Raw genomic sequence first — 24,911 nt, 5'->3', positions numbered from 1 at the left:
ATAGTGTTTCACCATGTTGGCCAGGCCTCAAACTCCTGGCCTCAGGTGATCCGCCCACCTTGGCCTCCCAAAGTGCTGGGATTATAGGCGTGAGCCACTGCGCCCGGCCAATTTATTTGTCACGCAGGCTAGAGTGCAGAGGCACAATCATGGCTCACTGCAGCCTCAACCTCCTGGGCTTAAGTGATCCTCCCACCTCAGCCTCCCAGGTAGGTGGGACCACAGGCATGCACCATCATGTCCAGGCAATTTTTCGTTTTAGAGATGGGGTCTTGCTATGTTGCCCAGGCTGGTCTCAAACTCCCGGGCTCAAGGGATCCTCTTGCCTTATTCTCTCAAAGTGCTGGAATTACAGGCGTGAGACACAGTGCCTGGCCCCAGGGAAGCTTTTTCAAGTGAGGGCTAAGGATCACATCTTGCCTGAGAAATGCAGTGTCCTGGGCCCTACCATATCCCTGGAAATGGAATCTCAGGGAGGCATGCCCCAGACAGCCACATTTTTAGAAAGGATTTTTACATTTCTTTTAAGGTAAAACATATCTACTGAGACCATCCAAACAGGGTGATGAGTTTAGCTTCCCTTCGACCTGGCCCTTGGAGTTCCTTACCTCCAGGGTCTCTCAGATGGGCACTGTGGACACTGGGGCCGGATCGTTCTCTGGGGTGGGGCCCTTCTGGGCACTGCAGGGTACTGAGCAGCATCCCTGGCCACCACACTTCATGCCAGGAGCACCCCCCAGTTGTAACAACCACAGATGTCCCCAGACATCACCAAAAGTACCCTGGGGAAGAATCACCTGTGGGTGAGACCTTCTGGGTTGGGGGATCCCATGGACCCTCCACGAGACTACGTCCCATGATCCTCTGCCCTGCTGAGGTCCCAGGAGGCTGCACGCACTGAAATCCACATGGAGTGAGGAGGGAGAGAGGAGGGGAATGCCAGGAGCTGCGGTCCCTCTGGTTTCTACCATCTGCCCTGTCAGGAGCTTCTCCTGGTGTCTGGTGTGAGCAGTGATGTAACTCAATATTTTCCAAATAATTCACACAGGATTTCTCAGTCTCAACACTGTGATGTGGGGGCCAGATCGGCCTCTGTAGGGAGCTGTCCTGGGCACTGCAGGGCGCTGAGCAGCATCCCGGGCCTCCACCCACTCCGTGCCAGGAGCGCCCCTCAGTGGGGACGACCATGGATGTCCCCAGATGTGACCTGCTGTCCCTGGGTGATGCCCTGATGAGAAACAGTGAGGATGTGTGGCACAGCCCCTCCCCAGCCCTGTCCCCACCTCCTCCATCCTCCCAGCATCGCTGCATCCTTCCCCGAATGGGGTTACCACTCAGGGAACTTCCATCCTCTCTGACGGCTGCAGCCCAGGGGGAGCCCAGATCCAGGACCCAGCTGTGGGGGGACATGCAGCTCTTCATCTGCTTTTGTGGTTATGGAACCAGCTGTCCCCACGGCCCTGCACACACCATGCTGTGAGGAGTGAAGGTGTCACCGGGACACACCCCAGAAGCAGGTCAGCAGTTCCCGGGGACCTGGGAACACCTGGCTCTGGAGGAGGCTGGCACCCAGGACACCCACACGGGGAGCAGGAAGGATGACACCTCCACTCATGCCCAGCCTGTGAACACTCACGGGGGACACTCCTGAGGCCTCGGACATCGAGGCTGAGCCACCCAGAGAGGCCCCACTGCCCAGTGGGATGCCATGAAGTCTGTGACCAAGCTGGGCCCCAGCAGCCAGGCCCAGGCTTTTCCAGGGCAGGAGGATGTGGCAGGAATGAGGGTGGCCTGGAGCCGGGGAGGCCAGGCTGCTCTTGTCGGCACGTGTGTGTGCATGTGTGTGCCTGTGCACGTGTGTGCGTGCATGTATGCGTGTATGCCTGCATGCATATGCATAGCTGCGTGTGTGTGCATGTTTGTGTGCGCATGTGAGCATATGTGCACGTGTGCATGCCTGCACATGCATGTTCATATCTGTGCACGTGTCTATGTGTGTGAATGCGCACACGTGTGTGCACGTGAATGTATGCATGGATGTGTATGCCCGCGCATGCGTGTTCATGTCTATGTATGTGTGCATGCACGCACATGTACACGTCTGCAAGCATGCATGCATGTGTGTGTGCAAGCGTGTGTGTGTGAGCGTGTGCAGGGGCTGACGGGGCCACGGCGGGAACGAGGTTAGGGTTGTCAGACGCTCACTTAGGAGGATTTCCTAGAACAGCTTGTCCTGGATGGAAATAGTCTGGCTCAGACTCCACCCCCGGCCGCCACATCCCTGCAGACACCGCTAGAGCTTCCCGAGATGGGGCCAGCGGGAGCCAGGGCAGGGCAGGAAGGAGGGGGGAGCACAGCCCAGGCACTGCGAGAAAGAATAAGCCGGCATGCTCCCGGCAGGCTCTGCAGACACTGACTCTGCACCCCGCCTCTAAGCACCCTCTGTCTGTTCAGCAGGCATGCCTGGGACCCCTGTGGGACCTCCCTGTTCAGCCAGCGGGCAAGTGCGTCCCCTGCCCATCTCAGTCGCCATCCTTCTTCTCAGGGAACACATCCATATGCCCCTCCCCACATCCTGAATGCCCCGTCTGAGAATATTGACTGTAAGGAGGATGCAGGCCCGAGGGCTCCCCCATCAGAGCTTCTTCCCGTCTGTTTAATACACACACCCATCTGACCTCCTCTCTGTATTTGACAAAAGGCCCTCATCACCCCGTCGGAACAGCCATTTGTCACACACGCCCATCTGACCTCCTCTATTTGACAAAAGGCCCTCATCACCCCGTCGGAGCAGCCATTTGTCACACACGCCCATCTGACATCCTCTCTGTATTTGACAAAAGGCCCTCATCACCCCGTCGGAGCAGCCATTTGTTTGCTCAACAAACAAGCCCATCTCCCACTGAAATGCCAGCTTCCCCAGGGGGCCAAGGCCCACTCTTGCTGGGTCTCTAGGGTCCAGGGTCAGGAGGGGCCCTACACAGAGTGTGTGGAGTGGACAGAGGCCCCGATGCAGGGCATGAATCTGATGAGGACAGCAGTAACCACTGGGCATTGACAGTGCACCAAGGTCTCCTCTGGGCCCTGTGGACATTTGGGACCGGATCATTCTCTAGGGTGCGGCCATCCTGAGCACTGCAGGGTGCTGAGTGGTGTCCCTGGACCCACTCCATGCCAGGACCACCCTGTAGTCGTGACAACCACACATGTCCCCAGATGTCACCCGGTGTCTTCTGGGGGCAGGATCACCCCTAGGTAAAACCCCCTGTCTTAGAGGATTCCACAGACCCCCAAGAGACTCTGCGTCCCATGATCCTCTGCCTGCTGAGGTCCCAGGAGGCTGCACACATTGAAATCCACACCCTGAGTGGAGAGGGAGAGAGGAGGTGAGTCCCAGGAGCTGGGGGTCCCCCTGGTTTACACATCGTCTGCCACACTGGGAGTTTATTCTGGTGTGAGCAGGGGGCAGACTTTTTTATTTTTCTTTTTTTTTTTTGAGATAGGGTCTCACTCTGTTGCCCAGGCTGGAGTGCAGTGGTGCAATCATAGCTTACTGCAGCCTTGACTTCCTGGGTTCAAGCGATCCTCCCAACCTCAGCCTCTCGAGTAGCTAGGACCACAGGCACACGCCACCACGTGCAGCTAATTTGGTATTTTTTTGTAGAGACAGGGTTTCCCTATGTTATCAAACTCCTAGGCTCAAGTGATCCTCCAGCCTTGGCCTCCCAAAGTGCTGGGATTACAGGTGTGAGCCACCATGCCCAGCCTGAGTTTTTTTCCACATAATTAATACACGTTTCTCAGCCTCAGCACTGTAGACATGGGAGCTGGCTCGTTCTCTGGGGAGGGGCTGTCCTGGGCACTGCAGGGTGCTGAGCAGCGTCCCTGGCCTCGACCCACTCCATGTCAAGAGCACCCCCAGCTGTGACAACCACAGATGTCCCTAGACACCGGCCAGTGTCCCTGGGGGTGGGGCAGCATCGCCCTGGGTGAGGACCTTCTGTGAAGGCACTAGCCTCCTCTCTTAATGTGGTCCTCACAGCTGCCCCGTGCAGAGCTTACAGGAGCTGCGCCCATTTCACAGATGTGGAGGCTGAGGCCTGATGGGGGAAGTCACTCACCTAAGGCCATAGAGCCAAGGAGGGGTGGAGGTGGAGTTGGAACCCAACTCTGTCCCTCCCCAGGCCACACTGCACTAGCCTCCACCCTGGGGTTAAAAAAAGGGATGGGCGGGCCGGGCTCGGTGGCTCACACCTGTCATCCTAGCACTGTGGGAGGCTGAGGCGGGAGGATCACTTGAGGTCAGGAGTTCGAGACCAGCCTGGCCAACATGGTGAAACTCCATCTCTACTAAAAATACACAAATTAGCTGGGCGTGGTGGCGGGCGCCTGTAGTCCCAGTCCCAGCTATTTGCGAGGCTGAGGCAGAAGAATTGCTTCAATCTGGAAGGCAGAGGCTGCAGTGAGCCGAGATCATGCCACTGCACTCCAGCCTGGGCAACAGAGCGAGACTCTGACTCAAAAAAAAAAAAAAAGGGATGGGGGAAGCCCGGGGTGACAGAGGAGAGGAATGGATGGGGGCTGCCTGCCCCGCCCTGTGTAATAACCGCCTGTGGACGGGACCTGTGTCGCCTTCAAGGGGAAGCTACGCAAGCAGTAAAAACAAAGCACAGTGGAGGCTGCTCGAAGGCACCTTCCCTCCACCCCACGCAGCCGGGTAAGCAGGGAGGCCTCGGGAGGAGGTGGCCAGGAGAAAGGGCACTCCTGGCCCAGGCCCCAAGCGGGCAAAGCCTAGAGGCTGGAATGTGGGGCCTGGAGGCGTGGTGTGGGGGTCTTGCCTAGCATGGGGCTGGCATGATCCCCCCAGACCTCTGTGAGCCTCAGGGTGGGGGACTGGCTGAGCACTGCCCGGGAGAAAAGGCCCCAAGGCCGCCCGAGGAAGGGAGAGCTGCTCTAATCAGCTTAACCCCCTTAATGAGCGGCTAATTGGGGGCTGTCTAGACAGGAAGCTGGACAGGGCGGGGAGAGGGAGGGGGAGGAGGAGGAGGCGGGGGAGGATGCAGAGGAGGAGGAGGAGCATCCCAGGGTGGTGGCCAGGGGCCAAGGGCACCTTCGGGAGAGACCCTGCCTGCCTGGGTTCCTGTTTTCTGTCCTCCCTCTGCGGAGGCACCCGGCTTGGGACAGCCTTGCAGGCTGCAACAATAAACCTGGCCCTCCCCGTGCCCCTAGCCCCTCCAGCCCTCCCCGTGCCCCCCGCCCCTCTGGCCCTTCCCTTGGGCCCCCTGGCTCTTGCCTCAGTCCAGCAATGAGGTTACAGCTGGGCCCCACTGGGAACCTCAAGAACCCCGCTCCAGCCCAGGAGCCAGGCCTGTTCCGAGGCATCCCCCTTGGGACTTCAGAGGCTGTGAAATGTTTATTGATGCAGGCCACGCCGATGGAGAGAGGCCCAGGAAGCACTGGGCATAAGCTCGGGGCTCTGCTCCTTCCTTGCTGTGGGACCTTTGGGCCTCAGTTTCCCCAATTGTCAACTGATGGTCAGGGGCAGCCCTGATCTCACAGAGTGTTGCCGGGGAGGGGAAATAACCCGGCTTAGGACATCACAGATGCCCTATGAAACAAAGAGAGCGACGTGCCCTGAGTGGGGCCGCTGGGAACGGCCAAGTGGTTCTGTGTCCCTGGGCACTCGCTTGCCGCTGGGGTGACCTGGAGCAGGTGACGTCACCTCTTTGAGCCTCAGGGTTTCCCTCTGCAAAATGAGGTGCCTGCCAGTCACCTCCACAGGGCTGTCTGGGACTAAAATGTTGGGAAGGGACATAGAGAAAAAGTGGCCAGCCGGGTGTGGTGGCTCACACCTGCCATCCCAACAATTTGGGAAGTGGAGGCAGGAGGATCGCTTGAGCCCAGGAGTTTAAGACCAGCCTGGGCAACACAGGGAACTCTGTCTCTACAAAAAGTACAAAAAATAGCCAGGTGTGCTGGCAAGTGCCTGTAGTCCCAGCTACTTGGGAGGCTGAGGAAGGAGGATGGCTTGAGCCCAGTGGGCGGTGATCGCACCACTGCACTCCATCCTGGGTGACAGAGCAAGTCACTATTTGGGAAAAACAAAACAAAACAAAACAAAACAAAAAAGGCTGGGTGCAGTGGCTCACGCCTGTAATCCCAGCACTTTGGGAGGCCGAGGTGGGTGGATCACCTGAGGTCAGGAGTTCCAGACCAGACTGGCCAAGATGGTGAGAACCCGCCTCTGCTAAAAATACAAAAATTAGCCGGCCGTGGTGGCGGGCGCCTGTAATCCCAGCTATTCGGGAGGCTGAGGCACGAGAATCGCTTGAACCTGGGAGGTGGAGCTTGCAGTGAGCCGAGATCGCACCACTGCACTCCAGCCTGGGCGACAGAGAGAGATTCCGTCTCAAAAAAAAAAAAAAGAAAAACAAAAGAGTGGCCCAGACCAGGGGTCATGCACCTTCTCCCCATTCCGTTTAGGCCCTTTGCATATGCCACTGGCTATATATAGGGGAGATTCTGCCCTCAAGAGACATTTGGCCAGGTCTGGGGACATTTACGGTTGTCACCACTGGGGGGTGCTCCTGACATGGCATGGGTAGAGGCCACGAACTCTGCACAGCACCCAACAGTGCCCAAGACAGCCCCGCCCCAGAGGATGATCTGGCCCCAAACATCCACAGTGCAGCTCCTGAAACCACGATTCTCCCTTCTGGGACTGCCCTCCCATCATCTTCCCTGTGGAGAAATCCACTTAAATCATCCCAGTTGTAGCTTAGCCGCGAATTAATAATAAACCCAGCTCTCACGCCCCAACTGCGTGCTTTACGTAAAGTCCAGCCCTGGGCCACGGGTGTTAAAATTCTTCCAGTGTTTGGCTGGGCACGGTGGCTCACGCCTGTAATCCCAGCACTTTGGGAGGCCGAGGAGGGCGGATCACGAGGTCAGGAAATCGAGACCATCCTGGCTAACATGGTGAAACCCCGTCTCTACTAAAAATACAAAAAATTAGCCAGGCATGGTGGCGGGCGCCTGGAGTCCCAGCTACTCAGGAGGCTGAGGCAGGAGAATGGCATGAACCCGGAAGGCGGAGCTTGCAGTGAGCCGAGATTGCACCACTGCACTCCAGCCTGGGCGACAGAGCAAGACTCTGACTTAAAAAAAAAAAAAAAAAAAAATTCTTCCAGTGTTTTCTCTTCACTGGGATATCAAGCCAGAGTTTTCTGAGACAGAGTTTCGCTCTTGTTGCCCAGGCTGGAGTGTAATGGTACAATCTCAGCTCACTGCACCCTCCGCCTCCTGGGTTCAAGTGATTATCCTGCCTCAGCCTCCCGAGTAGCTGGGATTACAGGTGCCCACCACCACACCCGGCTAATTTTGTGTTTTTAGTAATGATGGGGTTTCACCCTGTTGGCCAGGCTGGTCTCGAACTCCTGACCTCAGGTGATCTGCCTGCCTCGGCCTCCCAAAGTGCTGGGATTACAGGTGAGCCTTTTTTTTTTTTTTTTTTTTGAGACAGGGTCTTTCTCTTTTGCCCCGGATGGAGTGCAGTGGCATGATCATAGCTCAGGGCAGCTTTGACCTCCCGTCTCAAGCAATCCTCCCACCTCAGCCTCCCAAGGAGCTGGGACTACAGGTGTACGCCACTATGCGATGTTAATTTTTTTTTTTTTAAGTAGAGATGGGGTCTTGCCATGTTGCTAGGATTACAATTGTAAGCCACTGCACCCGGCCAGCAACCTGATCATATAGCAGAGGAAACTGAGGGGCAGAGAGGTTAAGGAACCTGCCAAATGTCACACAGCTGGAGAAGCAGAGAAGCCAGTTGTCCGAGCTCCTCACTGCTCTGTCACCCTGACTCTCCTCCTCGGGGAAGTCCTCCCTTTTCTTCTAAGCTCTATCAGGGTCCTCTTGTGCCCCCGACTGTCCTCTGTGCCTCCTCCTCTGGGCTGTAGTGACCTGGATAAAAACCCATCTCCCTCACTAGGCTGTTAGCCCCTGGAAGGTAGGGACGAGAGTGGGTTGGATCATCTCTGTGTTCCCAGGGCTTCAGGTAGGGCCAGCACACAGGAGGGCTTTACACTGAGGATGAAACCCTCAGGAGGGAGTGAGTTTGCCGTCCCCTGAGGTAATCAAGTGGAAGCTGCAGGAGCACAGACCTCCTCTGACATTCCCTGCTAGCTCTGTGATTCCCAATCACAGAGCAGAAGCTGGTGGGGGCTTCCTCTTTGTCCTTCCCCATTGCTACCACCTCTTTCCCCAGTGGAAGGGGTTGCTGGTGAGCAGCCGGGCAGAAAAGTCAGACTGAGCTCCAGAGACTCTGACATTTCCTCTCTCTTAAAATGTTTTCTTTTTGAGTTTTCTCAGTTGAAAGCTAGATTCTTTATTTTCCACCTTTCTCCTCTCCTAATAAATAGACTTAAAGCTACAATTTTTCCTCTCAGGGTTGCTTTGGCTCATCTTTCACTTTAATTAGCATGCAATTTACACTCTGACATCCTCATCAATTACAGAGTTAATGAGAAGTGACAGCTGGGTTCCATGGCTCACGCCTGTAATCCCAGAACTTTGGGAGGCTGAGACGGGCGGATCACTTGAGGTCAGGAGTTCAAGACCAGCCTGGCCAACATAGTGAAACCTGTCTCTACTAAAAATACAAAAATTAGCTGGTTGTGGTGGCGCGCGCCTGTTGTCCCAGCTACTCGGGAGGCTGAGGCAGGAGAATCACTTGAACCCAGGAGGTGGAGCCGAGATTGCACCACTGCACTCCAGCCTGGGTGATAAGAATGAAACTCCGTCTCAAAAAAGAAAAACCGAAACAGAAGTGACTTTTTTTTTTTTTTGAGACATAGTCTCACTCTGTTGCCCAGGCTGGCGTGCACTGGCGTGATCTCTCAAAACAAGCAAGACTCTATCTCAAAACAAAAACAACAAACAACAAAAAAAGAACCTCATAAGTACTGAGACAGGTCCCCTGAGAGATGGAGACCCTCTAGGAATGTTCCCGCTCTGGGAGCCCACACTGTGGAAGGGAGGGGCCTTAGCACCTGAAATGTCACAACCAGATGCGTCCAAGAGTGCCAGAAAGAGACAGGAATGTTTTTGTTTTTGTTTTTTTGAGATGGAGTCTTGCTCTGTCTCCCAGGCTGGAGTGCAGTGGCGTGATCTCGGCTCACTGCAAGCTCCGCCTCCCGGGTTCATGCCATTCTCCTGCCTCAGCCTCCCGAGTAGCTGGGATTACAGGCACCCGCCACCACACTCGGCTATTTTTTTTTGTATTTTTAGTAGAGACGGGGTTTCACTGTGTTAGCCGGGATGGTCTCGATCTCCTGACCTCGTGATCCACCTGCCTCAGCCTCCCAAAGTGCTGGGATTACAGGCGTGAACCACCGCACTCGGCCAGAGACAGGAATGTTATAAAGATGTGGATGACAATGACCTCCCGTTTCCCGGGTATGTCGCATGGGCCAGACGGTTGCTTCACACACATCCTACCCTTCCTCCTCCCGCAGCTCCCAAAGAACAATTATTATTCACATCACCCCCATTGTGGAGATGAAGAAACTGAGGCTCAGAGAGGTTACGTGATGTGCCCCAGGTTACACAGCACACAGAGCTGGACACGGGCAGGGCTGGGATCCGAACCCAGGTCTCTCCAATGCCCGAATCTGACCTCTTAATCCTAATGTTATACTGCTTCTAAAAATCCTACAGGTGGCCGGGCGCAGTGGCTCACACCTGTCATCTGAGCACTTTGGGAGGCCGAGGCGGGTGGATCACCTGAGGTCAGGAGTTTGAGACCAGCCTGGCCAACATGGTGAAACCCCGTCTCCACTAAAAATATAAAGATTAGCTGGGCGTGGTGGTGGGTGTCTGTAGTCCCAGCTACTTGGGAGGCTGAGGCAGGAGAATTGCTTGAACCCAGGAGGAAGAGGTTGCAGTCAGCCAAGATCTTGCCACTGCACTCCAGCTTGGGTGACAGAGCAAGACTCCATCTCAAAAAAAAAAAAAAAAAAAAGAGGGGCTGGGCATGGTGGCTCACACCTGGAATCCCAGCACTTTGGGAGGACGAGGTGGGAGGAAGGATCACACTTGAACTCAAGAGCTCAAGACCAGCTTAGGGAACATAGTGAGACCCCATCTCTACCAAAAAATTAAAAAAAAAATTAATGGCGCATGGCGGTATGGACCTGCAGTCCCAGATACTTGGGAGGCTGAGGCAGAAGGATCACTTGAGCCTGGGAGGTCGAGGCTGCAGTGAGCTGTGATTGTACCACTGCACTCCAGCCTGAGTGACAGAGGAAGACCCTGTCTCAAAAAAGAAAGTAGGCCCCATGGGTACAGGGAGGAGAGAGGAAGAATGGAGACGAAACAAATCTGGTTGGAGGCAATGGCTCACGCCTATAATCCCAGAACTTCGGGAGGCTGGGGCAGGAGGATCACCTGAGCCCAGGAGTTTGAGACCAGCCTGGGCAACACAGCGAGACTCCATCTCTTTAAAAAAAAAAAAAAGAAAAGAAAAGAAAAGAAAAAAAAATTAGCCAGGCATGGTGACATTTGCCTGTAGTCCCAGCTACTCAAGAGACGGAGGTGGGAGGATTGCTTAAGCCTGGGAAGTTGAGGTTGCAGTGAGCCATGATTGTGCTATGACACTCCAGCCCGGCTAGAGTGAGACCGTCTCAAAAATAAAAGCCACAAATTTCCACATTTATCGGGTGCCTATGTGTTATGTGCCAGGCCTGTTTTATGGACATGAGATGTATTAATTCACTTAATCCCCATGACAACCCCAGGCAAGCAGTACTACAGGTACTAACACCCCCATTTTACAGATGACGAGACTCGGTCCCTAAGTGGGCAGGGCGAGGGAGCCTCAGAAAGCTGCAGTCACCAGAAGGCTGTAAGGGCTGAGCTATGGACCCCGACAGGTGGAATACAGACCCCACGTATGTATCCACTGGGCTGCCCCCTGGGGCCCTTGAGGATAAGGTACTGCACAGAGCAATGCTTGTAAAATTTAGGGGCACGAAGTCGGTTGCGAATCTGAGGATGGACGCCAGGGACACCCTCTCCAGCATAACACAAGCCCACAGGCCATTTTGCAGAGTTTCCTGAAAGTCACAGGTGCCGGCCGGCCTGAGAGCAGGACCTTAGAGTAAAAGCGATTCTTTAGATGAGAACTGTAGTGGAGACGGGGACCCCAAGTAAGGGAAATCTTTAGAGAAAGCGCTTGGAGAGACACGAAATACACATATAATCCCAAGGAGCTGGCGTTCAATGGAAAAAAGACCCTGTGAAGCTGCAGACCCTAAAGAACAAGAATCTGTAAGAATGACACTCCAGGCTGGGCGCAGCGGCTCACGCCTGTAATCCCAGCTCTCTGGGAGGCCGAGGCGGGTGGATCACCTGAGGTCGGGAGTTCGAGACCAGCCTGGCCAACATGGTGAAACCCCGTCTCTACTAAAAATAAAAAAATTAGCCGGGTGTGGTGGCACGCACCTGTCATCCCAGTTACTTGGGAGGCTGAGGCAGGAGAATCGCTTGAACCCGGAAAGCAGAGACTGCAGTGAGCCGAGACTGCACCCCTGCACTCCAGCCTGGGCAGCAGACCGAGACTCCATCTCAAAAACAAACAAACAAACAAACAAAAACAGGCCGGGCGCGGTGGCTCATGCCTGTAATCCCAGCACTTTGGGAGGCCAAGGCAGGCGAATCACCTGAGGTCAGGAGTTCGAGACCAGCCTGACCAATATGGCAAAACCCCGTTTCTACTAAAAATAGAAAAAATTAGCTGGGCGTGGTGGTGCATGCCTGTAATCCCAGCTACTTGGGAGGCTGAGGTAGGAGAATCGCTTGAACCCGGGAGGCGGAGGTTGCAGTGAGCCGAGATCACGCCATTGCACTCCAGCCTGGAGGGCGAAACTCCATCTCAAAAAAAAGAAAAAAAGAAAAAAAGAAAGACACCCCAGAGAGGACCCTTCTGAAGACAGAAAAGCAAGAGGATAAAATCTTCCTAGAAAAGGACGCCATGGGAATGGAAACCCTACAGAAATGAGACGAGTCTCCTACAGAACCAGAAGATTCCATGGAGATGGGAACCTGGTTAAAAAAAAAAAAAGTAACTTCAAGAAGGACCCCAATGAGAAGGGATCCGGCATCTCAGGACCTTCTAGAGGGGAAGAGGACAAACAGGGTCCCTACAGACGAGGGATTCTATGACAGATCCCAGGAGGAGGCGCCCTGTTGATCAGAGTCACTACTGAGTGCATCCTGCAGCTCGGGGACCCCACAGAGAGGTGGCATTCACGGCTGGAGGGCAGGAAAGTCAGGCAGGGGACAGTCTCTGCCCTCCTTGGCCTCAGCGGAACCAAAGAGATCCGAGAATGCGAACCCGGACCGTACTTCCAGCCAAGCGCAGCTCGGCGCGACTACAATTCCCAGGAGGCCCCGCGGCTCCAGGCCGGCTTCCTGCTCCGCGGCGCCCGCGCAGTGGCTGCCGGAAGACGTAGTTCCCGCCGCGGTAACTCCGACCGGAAGGCCGGCTCCGCCCCCGCCACCAGCCCTACCTCCTTCCATGTCCTCCGTCCAGTTGCGGCTGCTACTCGTGGGCGAGCTGGGCGAAGTGTAGTAATCGCCGCCAGGGCTCGTGTCCACGTCTTCCTCCATCGAGCCCGATTTGTGCCGCTTGCTCCTTATGGGCGAGGGAGGGGAGAGGCTGGTTACCAGGGAGACGCGGGGTGGGGGGCGCGACGGCGGGCCCGGCTACTTCCGGTCCTTAAGTGGGCGGGGTGAGGGCGGTAGTATTGCGAGAGATCGCGGGAGGTGCGGGCGTTCAGCCCGTTCCCTATGAACGCCTGTTCCAACATGTCCATTGCTTGGATGGGACACCTGGGCCAGAGGCAGGGAGGGACTCAGCAGAGGTCGAACACCAAGCTAGTATGGTGGAGACCAAAACCTAGGCAGCCTGGCTAATCCCCTGGCCACCTGTAGTCCTCAGAACTGCCTGTTAGGGGTATGATCCCATTTTATGGATGGGGAAGCTGAGGCACACACAATGTGACCTGCTCGAGGTCACAAAGCATATCTCAGCAATAACCTGTGTCTGCATTCTTCTGGGTGGGGAGGGTCCTAAGGGCTAGCTGAGTCTGCAGGACTTGAGGCTGGGGGAGCCCATGGTGGGCTGTCAGGGCTAGGGGAAGAGGCACGTGGGGCTGGCTGGGTTTTGAAGGATGAGTAGGAGTTTCTCAGGCCAGGTGAATCGTGAAAAGAGGTATTCCAGGGAGAGGAATGAGTCAGCTCAGGCCAGAGGGGATGGGTTGATGAATGGGGTTGTGAAATGCCCAGAGGTGGGGACCTGGGTACTTACCCACTGGAGGAGGTGCTGGGCAGCGTTCTTCTCAGGCCAGTGCTGGCTGGGTTCAGGTCATATGCCAGGTGCCCCTGCAGCTCCCCCAGGGAGAAGTTGGGTCCTGTTCCGGTCACCACAGGTGCTGCAGAGGGTGACAGGAGAGTGAGGCAGGAAGCAGTGCCCAGTGCTGCGGTTTGCTTTAGAGAGGTAGGGAAAGCCACTGGGTGCAGTCCAAAGGGGGACCCCCTTCCCATATTGGCCCGGTTCCTAGGGTGGCTGAAACCAGTTTTATTCTGTGGATCAGAGGACCAAGGCCGTGGGGAGAGGCCAAGAGCACACTGTGAGGCAGAGGCGTAGCCAGAGCTGGAGGCCAGGCTCTGCTGATCTGGACAGGGAAGGTGTCAGTCAGGGCTAAAGAAGGACAGCGCCCAGGACTCGCTGGGTGGGATTCAGATGGTGTGTGATGGAATGTGCTGGGAAAGCAAGGGGACAGGAGGGGCGGGGTCCTTTGGGGTCTCCTGGGACAGGACAATGGAGGCCCCAGGGAGGAAGAGGGATGCTGGGGCAGAAGGTTCCTTAGTTGCCATCCAGCATTTAGATTCTGTTTCCTGGAGAGGTGGGAGGGAGCCCTGACCTTGGGCTCTGGGAAGGGCCTGGCTACCTCCCTTTCTAGGAACCTTGGCTTAGTGACACAGGGGGTGTCTGGAAAGGACAAGGAGTAGGGTGAGGGGGGTGGGCTCCTTCCTCCCTGTGGCCCCCTCCCCTCTCCACGACCCAGCTCAGCGCTGACGGGAACACTCACTCCGGGACACTTGGATGAGCTCAGTGACACTGAACACGCCGGAGGTGACAAAGCTCTCCTGGAAGTCGGTCGTGTCTGGAACAGGAAGACAGCGAGGTCAGTGGGCTGAGCCGGGCCTATTTCCCTTCCCCACACTCCAGGGCTGCCTGGACTCCTGGGGGCTGGCCCGAGCCTGGGCGTTCCCCCTGTCCATGCCGTGCAGTGGGGGAATGACAGCTCCAGTCTGATGGGGAAGGCCCCGTTGGGGGGTCCTTGTCCAGCGTGGGCCTTCACACAGCCTGCATCCGGGTTCCCCCATGCTGTGGAATGCTGCATTCAAGTGAACAGCAGGCCGGGCGCAGTGGCTTATGCCTGTAATCCCAGCACTGTGGGAGGCCGAGGCAGGAGATCGCTTGAGCTCAGGACTTCAAGACCAGCCTGGGGAACACAGTGAGACCCCATCTCTATAAAAAGTGTTAAAATTAGCCAGGTGTTGTGGTCCGTGCCTGTAGTCCCAGCTACTCAGAAGGCTGAGGCTGGAGGATCACTTGAGCCTGGGAGGTGGAGGCCGCAATGAACCACTGTTGTGCCACTGCACTCCAGCCTGGGAAACAGCGACACCCTCTCTTAAAAAACGAGCGGAGCCAGGTGCAGTGGCTCACGTCTGTAATCCCAGCACTTTGGGAGGCCGAGGCGGGAGGATCACAGGTCAGGAGATCGAGACCATCCTGGCTAACACAGTGAAACCCCATCTCTACTAAAAATAAAAAAATTAGCTGGGCGTGGAGGCAGGCGCCTGTAGTCCCAGCTACCTGGGAGGCTGAGGCAGGAGAATGGTGTGAACCCGAGAGGCGGAGCTTGCAGTGAGCCGAGATCGCGCCACTGCATTCCAGCCTGGGCGACAGAGCAAGACTCCGTCTCAACAACAACAACAAAATGAGTGGAAAGCAGAAGCCTGGGCTTACATCGGCTCCATCGCCTGCCTCGGTGTGTGATCTGGGGCAGGTCACTTTCCCTCTCTCAGCCTCTAAGTTTCCCTAATCGCAAAAGTGAAACCATCAATCCCACCATCGGGGTTGTCGTGAGATCTGCATCCAACTGCCTGGGAGGGGCGGCTGGCTTGCTTTGCACACTGTCACCCTTCGAGATACTCTGGCTTCTTGTTCTTCTCTCCTTCAGACTGGGAGGTCCATGTGGGCAGTTGTCTGTCTGCCCCGACCCTGCAGTGTCCTTCATGCCTAGACCAGAGCTTGGCACCCAGCAATGGGTCAGTTAAAATGGGGGGTTGAATGGGGGGCCCACAAGCCACAGTTAAAACCCCCAGTGTCCCCAGCATTGCTCCTACCTAATATCAAAGGAAGGGAGACTGTCCTCTCTTGACTGGAGTGGTTTGGACCCATTTCACAGATTTGGAAATCGAAGTTGTCCCCGAGAGGTCGGGAGCCTTGGCCAACCTCAGACAGCTTGGAGACAGCCCTGTCCTGCCCTCGGACGTCCTTGTAGGAGGGATTCATGGACTCAACAGGCGTTTACTAAGCATCCACAGTGTCTGATTCTGAGCTGGGCCCCGGCACAGCAGGAGATGATACAGACGGAAGCAGTTGCCCCCGTGAGACTCAAAGTCCAGTGTGAGCGACAGACAGCAGCCAAGATTAATAGGTCAGCAAAAGTCCACGAGTGTTCCTAGCAGCACTGTTCACCACAACTCAAACTGGAAAGCCACCCAAATATCCCTTCAAAAGATGAAGAGATAAACACAGCGTGGTCTATCCACACACTGGAATAGGACTCAGCTGTGAAAAGGATGCCGGGCGTGGTTGCTCATGCCTGTAATCCCGGCACTTTGGGAAGCTGAGGTGGGTGGATCTCGTGAGCTCAGGAGTTTGAGATCAGCCCGGGCAACATGGCGAAACCCTGTGTCTACAAAAAATACGAAAATTAGCTGGGTATGGTGGCGTGTGCCTGTAGTCCCAGCACTTTGGGAAGCTAAGGCAGGTGGATCACTTGAGCCCTGGAGTTTGAGACCAGCCTGGGCAACATGGCGAAACCCCATCCCTACAAAAAGTGCAAAAATTAGCTGGGCGTGGTGGTGCACACCTGTAGTCCCAGCTACTTGGGAGGCTGAGGTGGGAGGATCGCTTGAGCCCTGGAGGTTGAGGCTGCAGTAAACTGTGATTGCACCACTACACTCCAGTCTGGGTGACAGAGCAAGACCCTGTCTCAAAAAAAAAAAAAAAAAAAAGGAAAAAGAATGAGGCCCTGGGCTGGGCGCAGTAGCGGTAGCTCACGCCTGTAATCCCAGCACTTTGGGAGGCTGAGGTGGGTGGATCACCTGAGCTCAGGAGTGCAAGACCAGCCTGGCCAACATGGTGAAACCCCATCTCTACTAAAAATACAAAAATTAGCCGGGCATGGTGGCGGGCGCCTGTAGTCCCAGCTACAGGCCGAGATTGCACCATTGCACTCCAGCCTGGGCATCAGAGTGAGACTTCATCTCAAAAATAGTAAATAAATAAAAATAAAAGAACGAGGCTCTGACACAGGCTACAACATGGATGCACCTTGAGGACATCACTTAGTGAGGGACGCCAGACACAAAAGGCCACACAGTGTGTGATGCCATTTCTTTCTTTCTTTTTCTTTTCTTTTCTTTTTTTTTTGAGACGGAGTCTCACTCTGTCGCCCAGGCTGGAGTGCAGTGGCACAATCTTGGCTCACTGCAACCTATGCCTCCCTGGTTCAAGCGATTCTCCTGTCTCAGCCTCCCAAGTAGCTGGGATTACAGGTACCTGCCACCGTGCCTGGCTAAATTTTGGATTTTAGCAGAGACGGGGTTTCACCATCTTGGTCCGGCTGGTCTCGAACTCCTGACCTCATGATCCACCCACCTTGGCCTCCCAAAGTGCTGGGATTACAGGCGGGAGCCATTTCTCTGAAATGTCCAGGACAGGCCAAGCCCGAGAGACAGGAAGGGGATGCGTGGGCACCAGGGCTGGGAGAGGAGACGGGGAGTGGTGGCTGATGGGGATGGGGTTTCTTTTAGGGGGGATGAAATGTTCTGGAATTAGGCCAGGCTCGGCGGCTCACATCTGTAATCCCAGCACTTTGGAAGGCTGAGGTGAGAGAATCACTTAAGGTCAAGAGTTCGAGACCAGCCTGGCCAACGTGGTGAAACTCCATCTCTACTAAAAATACAAAAAATTAGCCAGGTGTGGTGGTGTGTGCCTATGATCCCAGCTATTTGGGGGGCTGAGCCATGAGAATTGCTTGAACCAGGAAGGTGGAGGTTGCAGTGAGCCAAGATTGCGCCACTGCACTCCAGCCTGGGGGTAAAAAAAAAAAAAAAAAAAAAAAAGAAAGTTTCTGGAATTAGATAGAGGTGAATGTACTTAGTGCACTTTGACTTGGACACTTAAAAATGGCTAAAATGATACATTGTACATTATGCACATTTTACTACAAATTAAAAGCTCATTAAGTCAAATGCGAGGTGCATCAGCCTGTGGTAAGGCAGGCGGCCGGTGGGGAACTAGCTAGGGTGGGGAGGGAGGCTATTTTACACCCAGGGCTCAGAGAAAAGCCTGACCGAGATGGTGGCATTTTACAGACCTCAAGATGAGACTGGATAAGAGGAAGGAACTTGTTAAAATCTGCAAAGCTCCAAGAACAGCGCCTGGCAACCGCCCCGTGACTGTTGGCTTCTCTGATGGGGATGATGTTTCATCACCTCCCTGAGGGCCATGATGTTCCCGGCACTGGGAACAGCCCGTGCAAAGGCCCCCAGGGTAGAAATGCACTTGGCAAGTTGCAGGCCAGCAGGGTTGGAGCGGAAAGAGCCAGGGAGCCTGGTCGGTTTGGAGGTGGGACAGGCTCTTGGCTTTTGGGTGGCGGTGGGAGCAGTTCCTTTCCCGGACCCCAGGGGGCAGCACGGGCTGCAGGGAGCTCAGGGCTGTGTCCAGTTCTGCAGACCCAAACCCCCGCCAGTCCCCCTGTTACAATCTTTCCTTTCTTTTTTAGAGACAGAGTTTTGCTCTGTTGCCCAGGCTCGAGTGCAGTGGTGCAATCATAGCTCACTGCAGCCTCGAACTCCTGGGCTCAAGTGATGCTCCTACCTCAGCCTCCCAAGTAGCTGGGACTACAGGCACGCATCACCACGCTTGGCTAATTTTTGTATTATTATTATTACTTTTTGTAGCGACAGGGTCTTGCTATGTTACCCGGGCTGGTCTCAAACTCCTGGGCTCAAGCGATCCTCCCGCGTCAGCCTCCCAAGTAGCTGGGATTACAGGCATGCACCTCCATGCTTGGCTAATTTATATATATATACATATATATATATACACACACATATATATATACATATATATATATACACATATATACATATATACACATATATATGTATATATATATATAAATTTTTTTTTTTTTTGGTAGAGATAGGGTCTTGCTATGTTACCCAGGCTGGTCTTGAACTCCTGGGCTCAAGCAATCTTCCCGCTTCAGCCTCCCAAAGTGCTGGGATTGCAGGCGTGAGCCACCGCACCCGGCCCCCGGTTACAGTCATTTGCTGAGTGAAGGCAATGAACCCTGCCCCGCGCTGGGAGGTTCAGGGCCACACATTCTGAAGAGGACAGAGCGGTGGCCCCCGAGTGTCCAGCAGAAGTGGCCAGAGCCGTTTCCTGCTGACCCAGCTGGCCAGCTGGTGTCAGCACGCCCCCTCCGCCTCCCCCCACCGGGGTTTCCTGTTTGTGCAGCGCCTGCTCAGCTCCATCTCTGGGGGACTCCCTGGCGAGCTGGGAGGACGTGATTTCCTCTACCAGACGCCCAAGCTCCCCAGGGGACCAGGCCAAGCGCCGCTGCCCCCACCTCCCTCCAACATCTGGCTTGGAGAGAGGCGTCTGGGGATCACAGGAGGCCGAGGAGGACCCGGGTCACAGACGGAGGAGTCACCAGGGGCCAGTGAGGAGTGGCCTCAGGCCTGTGAACCTCCGAGAACCTTTCAGCCTCCCTGTGCACGCCTGTTCCGGTCCTTCCAAGAAGGAGGCCTCACCCACTCGCTTTCTCTTCCTTCCTTCTTTTCCTTTCCTTTTTTTTTTTTGAGACAGAGTCTCACTCTATCCCCCAGTCTGGAGTGCAGTGGCGTGATCTCGGCTCACTGCAACCTCCGCCTCCCGGGTTCAAGCAATTCTCCTGCGTCAGCCTCCTGTGTCCTCCTAGTACAGATGGGGTTTCGCCATGTTGGCCAGGCTGGTCTTGAACTCCTGACCTCAGGTCATCCACCTGACTCGGCCTCCCAAAGTACTGGGATTACAGGTGTGAGCCACTGCGCCCTGGCCCCTTCCTTCTTTTTCTTTTCCTTTTTTTTTTTTTTTTTTGAGATAGAGTTTTTACTCTTGTTGCCCAGGCCAGAGTGCAATGGTGCGATCTCAGCTCACCGCAACCTCCACCTCCCGGGTTCAAGCAATTCTCCTGCCTCCCCCTCCCAGGTAGTTGGGATCACAGGCATGTGCCTCCACGCCCAGCTAATTTTTGTATATTTAGTAGAGACGGGGTTTCTCCATGTTGATCTGGCTAGTCTCAAACTCCTGACCTCAGGTGATCCACCTGCCTTAGCCTCCCAAAGGGCTAGGATTACAGGCGTGAGCCCCCGCACCCGGCCCTTCTTTTTCTCTTTCTTTCTCTCTCTTTTCTTTTTTTTTTTGACGGAGTCTCACTGTGTCACCCAGGCTGCACAATCTCGGCTCACCACAAACTCTGCCTCCTGGGTTCAAGCGATTCTCCTGCCTCAGCCTCCCGACTAGCTGGGATTATAGGTGTGTGCCAACATGCCCGACTAATTTTTGTATTTTTAGTAGAGACAAGGTTTCACCATGTTGGTCAGGCTGGTCTTGAACTCCTGACCTCAGGTGATCCACCTGCCTTGGCCTCCCAAAGTGCTGGGATTACAGGCGTGAGCCACTGCACTCGGCCCCTTCCTTCTTTTTCATTTCTCCTTCCTCTCCCCATATATCCTCTCTCGTGTTTTTCTCTCTGCTTCATCCCTCCCTCTCTCCTTCCTTTCTTTCTACAAGTATTTATTGAGCACCCACTTTGCACCAGGCCCCATTCTAAGCCCTGAGGGCACAACAGAGATCTAGACAGACAAAGCCTCTGCCCTGGAGGAGGTGACATTCCACTGGAGAGATGAGCAAACACCCATGCAGTCACTAAGCAACTAAGCAAATCCATAGGCAATCACTAACTTCCTCTGAAGGAAAGAAAACAGAGGGCTGAGATTGAGGGTGGCCAGGCCGGGCGCGGTGGCTCACACCTGTAATCCCAGCACTTTGGGAGGTTGAGGCGGGCAGATCACAAGGTCAGGAGATCGAGACCATCCTGGCTAACATGGTGAAACCCCGTCTCTACTAAAAGTACAAAAAATTAGATGGGTGTGGTGGCGGGTGCCTGTAGTCCCAGCTACTCGGGAGGCTGAAGCAGGAGAATGGCGTGAACCTGGGAGGTGGGGTTGGCAGTGAGCCGAGATTGCGCCACTGCACTCCAGCCTGGGCGACAGAGCGAGACTCTGTCTCAAAAAAAAAAAAAAAAACATTGAGGGTGGCCAGAGGCTGCATATGCTGAAGGGGTTTAGGGTAGACCTCTCTGAGAAAGGGCATTTGAGCTGAGACCAGGGGAGATCTGGAGAGAACAAGTGAGCAGTTAGTTAGCTGTTTAGACAGAGGTAACAGAATGTGCAGCGGCCCTGAGGCAGGACTGGGTCTGGTGCACTGGAGGAACGGCGAGGAGGTCTGTGTGGCTGGGAGTGGAAGAGGGGGAGAGAGGGAGGAGGGGAGGACAGGGCAGGGATGAGACAGGTTGTGCAGGGCCTTGTGGACCACAGGGAGGACCTGGGCTTTTACCCCAAGAGAGGTGGGAGCCATGGATGGCTGTGGGCAGAGGAGGGATGGGCCCTGACTTGGGGGCTCACAGGCGTCCTCTGGCCATAGTGAGAAGGACAAACAGTGGGGGACAAGGGCAGGAGCTGGGGGCTAGGATGGAAGTGACTGCTCTGGTCTAAGTGAGGTAAATTTTCCCACTTCCTATCCCTACAACATAGAATTACACTGTCCTACCCATCTATTAGACACCCCATGAGGGCTGGGTGGGATCACACCTGTGATCCCAGCACTTTGGGAAGCCAAGACAGGAGGATCACTTGAGCTCAGGAGTTTGAGACCAGTCTGAGCAACATAGTGAGATTCTGTCTCTACAAAAACAATTTAAAATTTTTTTAAAAAGCCGGGCACGGTGGCTCATACCTGTAATCCCAGTACTTTGGGAGGCCGAGGTGGGTGGATCACGAGGTCAGGAGTTTTGAGACCAGCCTGGCCAGCATGGTGAAACCCCATCTCTACTAAAAATACAAAAATTAGCCAGCCGTGGTGGCATATACCTGTAGTCCCAGCTACTCAGGAGGCTGAGGCAGGAGAGTTGCTTGAACCCAGAAGGTGGAGGATGCAGTGAGCTGAGATCGCGCCACTGCAATCCAGCCTGGGCGACAGAGTGATACTCCATCTCAAAAAAAAAAAAAAAAAAAAAAAAATAGCCAGGCACGGTGGTGCACACCTATAGTCCCAGCTACTTGAGAGGCTAAGGCAGGAGGATCACTTGAGCCCAGCTGGTCCAGGCTGCAGTGAGCTAGGATGGTGTCACTGCACTCCAGCCTGGGCAGCAGCATGAGACCGTTTCTAAGACAAACAAACAGGCCAGGCACGGTGGCTCATGCCTGTAATCCCAGCACTTTGGGAGGCCGAGGTAGGTGGATCACCTGAAGTCAGGAGTTCAAGACCAACCTGGCCAACATGGTGAAACCCCGTCTCTACTAAAAATACAAAAATTAGCCGGGTATGGTGGCATGCACCTGTAATCCCAGCTAATTGGGAGACTGAGGCAGAAGAATCACTTGAACCCAGGAGGCGGAGGTTGCAGTGAGCCAAGATCACGCCACTGCACTCCAGCCTGGATGACAGAGCGAGACTCCATCTCAAAATAAATAAATGAATCAAAACAAAACAAAAATCCCCAAACGTCCCATGGGACTGTAGAACCCTCCGGGGTCTCCCATGGGGTGAGCACCTCAGAGCCCAGAAGCTGGGAGCTCAGAGTCGTGGGTTCCAACCCAGTTCCCTGGTAGCCCCTGGACAGGCCCCTAAACCTCTCCAAGCCTCAGTCTGCTCATCTGTAAACTGAGTGGTGCCAAGAAAATGATTCCCAAATAAAAGACGAGGACAGGGCTGTGCCCTCCGCCCTTCGCCGCCACGCTGCCCCCAGACTCACCCAGCGTGATGGGCTTGCTGTCCTCCTGGTCAGAGCCCATCCCTGTCCGGGGACTGCCGCTTTGCTCTGCGTCTGCAAAGAGAGGGAAGAAACATCGGTGATGTCACAGAGACCCCATCCCAGGAGCAGACGAGGCGTTGATGCTGGTGGCCCCAGTCCTGAGCTGGGCCGGTGCTGTGGAGACAGACAGTGGCCCCGAAACACACCCAGGCCCCGGGGTCTCTGTTTGGGCCCTTCCTTTGGCTGCTGCCCTAGAGGGTCACGGACATCTGGCCAGGCACCCTGCAAACACCAGCTAGGCCCTGTGAGCGCCAGTGTACCTGTATGTTGGGTAAGCCCTCTGCTTCTGCAAGGGCTCCTCAGTCATGGGTAAGAACTTAGACACCTGGAGTCTTAACAGACTGATGTTCAAATCCCAGCTGTGCCACTTTCTTGCTGTGCGACCCTGAGCAAGTCGCTTGCCTTCTCTGAGCCTCATCTGTAAAATGAAGTTAGGGCCGGGCACGGTGGCTCACGCTTGTAATCCTAGCACTTTGGGAGGCCAAGGGAGGCAGATAACCTGAGGTCAGGGTCAGGAGTTTGAGACCAGACTGGCCAACATGGTGAAATCCCATCTCTACTAAAAGTACAAAAACTAGCCAGGTGTGGTGGTGCACACCTGTAATCCCAGCTACTTGGGAGATTGAGACAGGAGAATCGCTTTAGCCTCGGAGGCGGAGGCTGCAGTGAGCCAGGATTGCACCACTGCACTCCAGTCTGGGCGACTGGAGTTGGAGGCCAGCCTGAGTAACATAGCAAGACCCCATCTCAGAAAATAAAATTAAACAACAAAAAATATAAAACAAAACGGCCAGGCACGGTGGCTCACACCTGTAATCCCAGCACTCTGGGAGGCCAAGGCAGGAAAATCACTTGAGGTCAGGAGTTGAAGACCAGCCTGGCCAACATGGCAAAACCCCGTCTCTACTAAAAATACAAAAATTAGCCAGGCATGGTGGCACGCTCCTGGAATCCCAGCTACTCAGGAGGCTGAGTCAGGAGAATTGCTTGAACCCGGGAGGCAGAGGTTGCAGCAAGCGGAGATCATGCCTCTGCACTCCAGTCTGGGCGACAAGAGCAAGGCTCCGTCTCAAAATAAATAAAATAAAATAAATATAATAAAATGAGGTTCAGTCATTCAGCCCCGCCTTAGCCCTATGCAGGAGGTCTATCACTATGTCCGTTTTACAGATGGGGAAACTGAGGACCAGAGAGGTGAGTCCTGGAGACGTCACGTCCCTTAGCCTCAGCCTCTGCCCCTGTAGTCCCAGGGACCCGGCTGTTAGTCCTGGGTTGCCATTCAGGGATCACAGAGAGAGGAGGCTGAGGGGTGGTCTCTGTGATGGGCGACGCTCCCACTGCCCGCCTGGCTTGGGTGCTCCCTCTGCCCCGGCGCCCACCCCTCCATCTTATCTAAAAATAATTAGGTTCCTTGGCAGACGCGCAGGCAGACAGACGCTGAGCTCAGCGTTATCGGCTCTGGCAGCCTGGATGCAGGACGAGTCACATCCGCCCCCTCTGGAGCCCTGACCCCTCTATGGAGGGCTGAAGCTGGGGGGCAGGTGACAAGCCCAGCCAGGCAGACCCCCCTCCCCAGCCCCACCCATGGATCACCCAGGTCAAAGACGAAGGTGGCAGGAACCAACGTTGAAAGCCACGGGAAAAGAATCACGCCCCTCCTGCCCACCCACCAGACCTCAAGGCCAGGATGCAATCGCTGTGTGACCTCAGGCAAGTCGCCTAACTGTCCTGAGCCTGTGTCTCATCTTCCACGTGGGCACAAACATTGCCCAGGCCTTATCAGAGCTGGGAGGTAGTGAGGAGAGGATACTCCTGAAGCACTTGAGGGCATTTGGAGACCTCAATCACGAGAGAGTCTACCCCATTATTACTTTCTTCTATTTTATTTATTTATTTTTATTTTTTTGAGACAGGGTCTCACTCTGTCTCCCAGGCTGGAACGCAGTGGTGCAATCACGGCTCGCTGCAACCTCCGCCTCTCGGGTTCAAGTGATTCTCCCGCTTCAGCCTCCAGAGTACAGGCGTGCGCCATCACGCCTGGCTAATTTTTGTATTTTTAGTAGAGACGGAGTTTCACCATTTTGGTCAGGCTGGTCTTGAACTCCTGACCTCAAGTGATCCTCTCGCCTCAGCCTCCCAAAGTGCTGGGATTACAAGCATGAGCCACCGTGCCTGGCTGTATCCATTTCATAGACGAGGAAAGCTGTGGGTCAGAACCACAAGCAATGTTCTCCCTCCCAGGCCCCGTGATGGGCTTTTTCACCAGGGTTATTTTATCCATAGTTTTGTGCTGGGATCAGACACCTGAGCCAAGTACTGTCTCCGAGAGCCCCCGGGTCTTTGTGCTCCTGAGCAGGTCACTTTCCTTTCTTTTTCTTTTTTTTTTTTTTTTTTGAGACGGAG

General features: G+C 54.8%; 1 protein-coding gene across 5 annotated transcripts in view; it reads right to left on the bottom strand.

Annotated features, from left to right (window-relative positions):
* The window catches only part of NFIC (nuclear factor I C), a 108,816-nt gene that overhangs the window by 22,087 nt on the left and 61,818 nt on the right, over nt 1–24,911 (bottom strand). For all 5 annotated transcript variants that reach the window (XM_054461792.2, XM_054461795.2, XM_054461794.2 and 2 more), the window contains exons 3-6: nt 22,449–22,520; nt 14,154–14,228; nt 13,370–13,493; nt 12,570–12,694 (exon numbers count right to left, since the gene is read on the bottom strand). In XM_054461792.2, the coding sequence (XP_054317767.1) occupies nt 12,570–12,694; nt 13,370–13,493; nt 14,154–14,228; nt 22,449–22,520 (396 nt within the window). The remainder of the gene's footprint in view (nt 1–12,569; nt 12,695–13,369; nt 13,494–14,153; nt 14,229–22,448; nt 22,521–24,911) is intronic.

This window comes from Pongo pygmaeus, chromosome 20, assembly GCF_028885625.2.
Source record: "Pongo pygmaeus isolate AG05252 chromosome 20, NHGRI_mPonPyg2-v2.0_pri, whole genome shotgun sequence".
Taxonomy (NCBI): Eukaryota; Metazoa; Chordata; class Mammalia; order Primates; family Hominidae; genus Pongo; species Pongo pygmaeus.
This window is presented reverse-complemented; position numbering and strand designations above follow the sequence as displayed.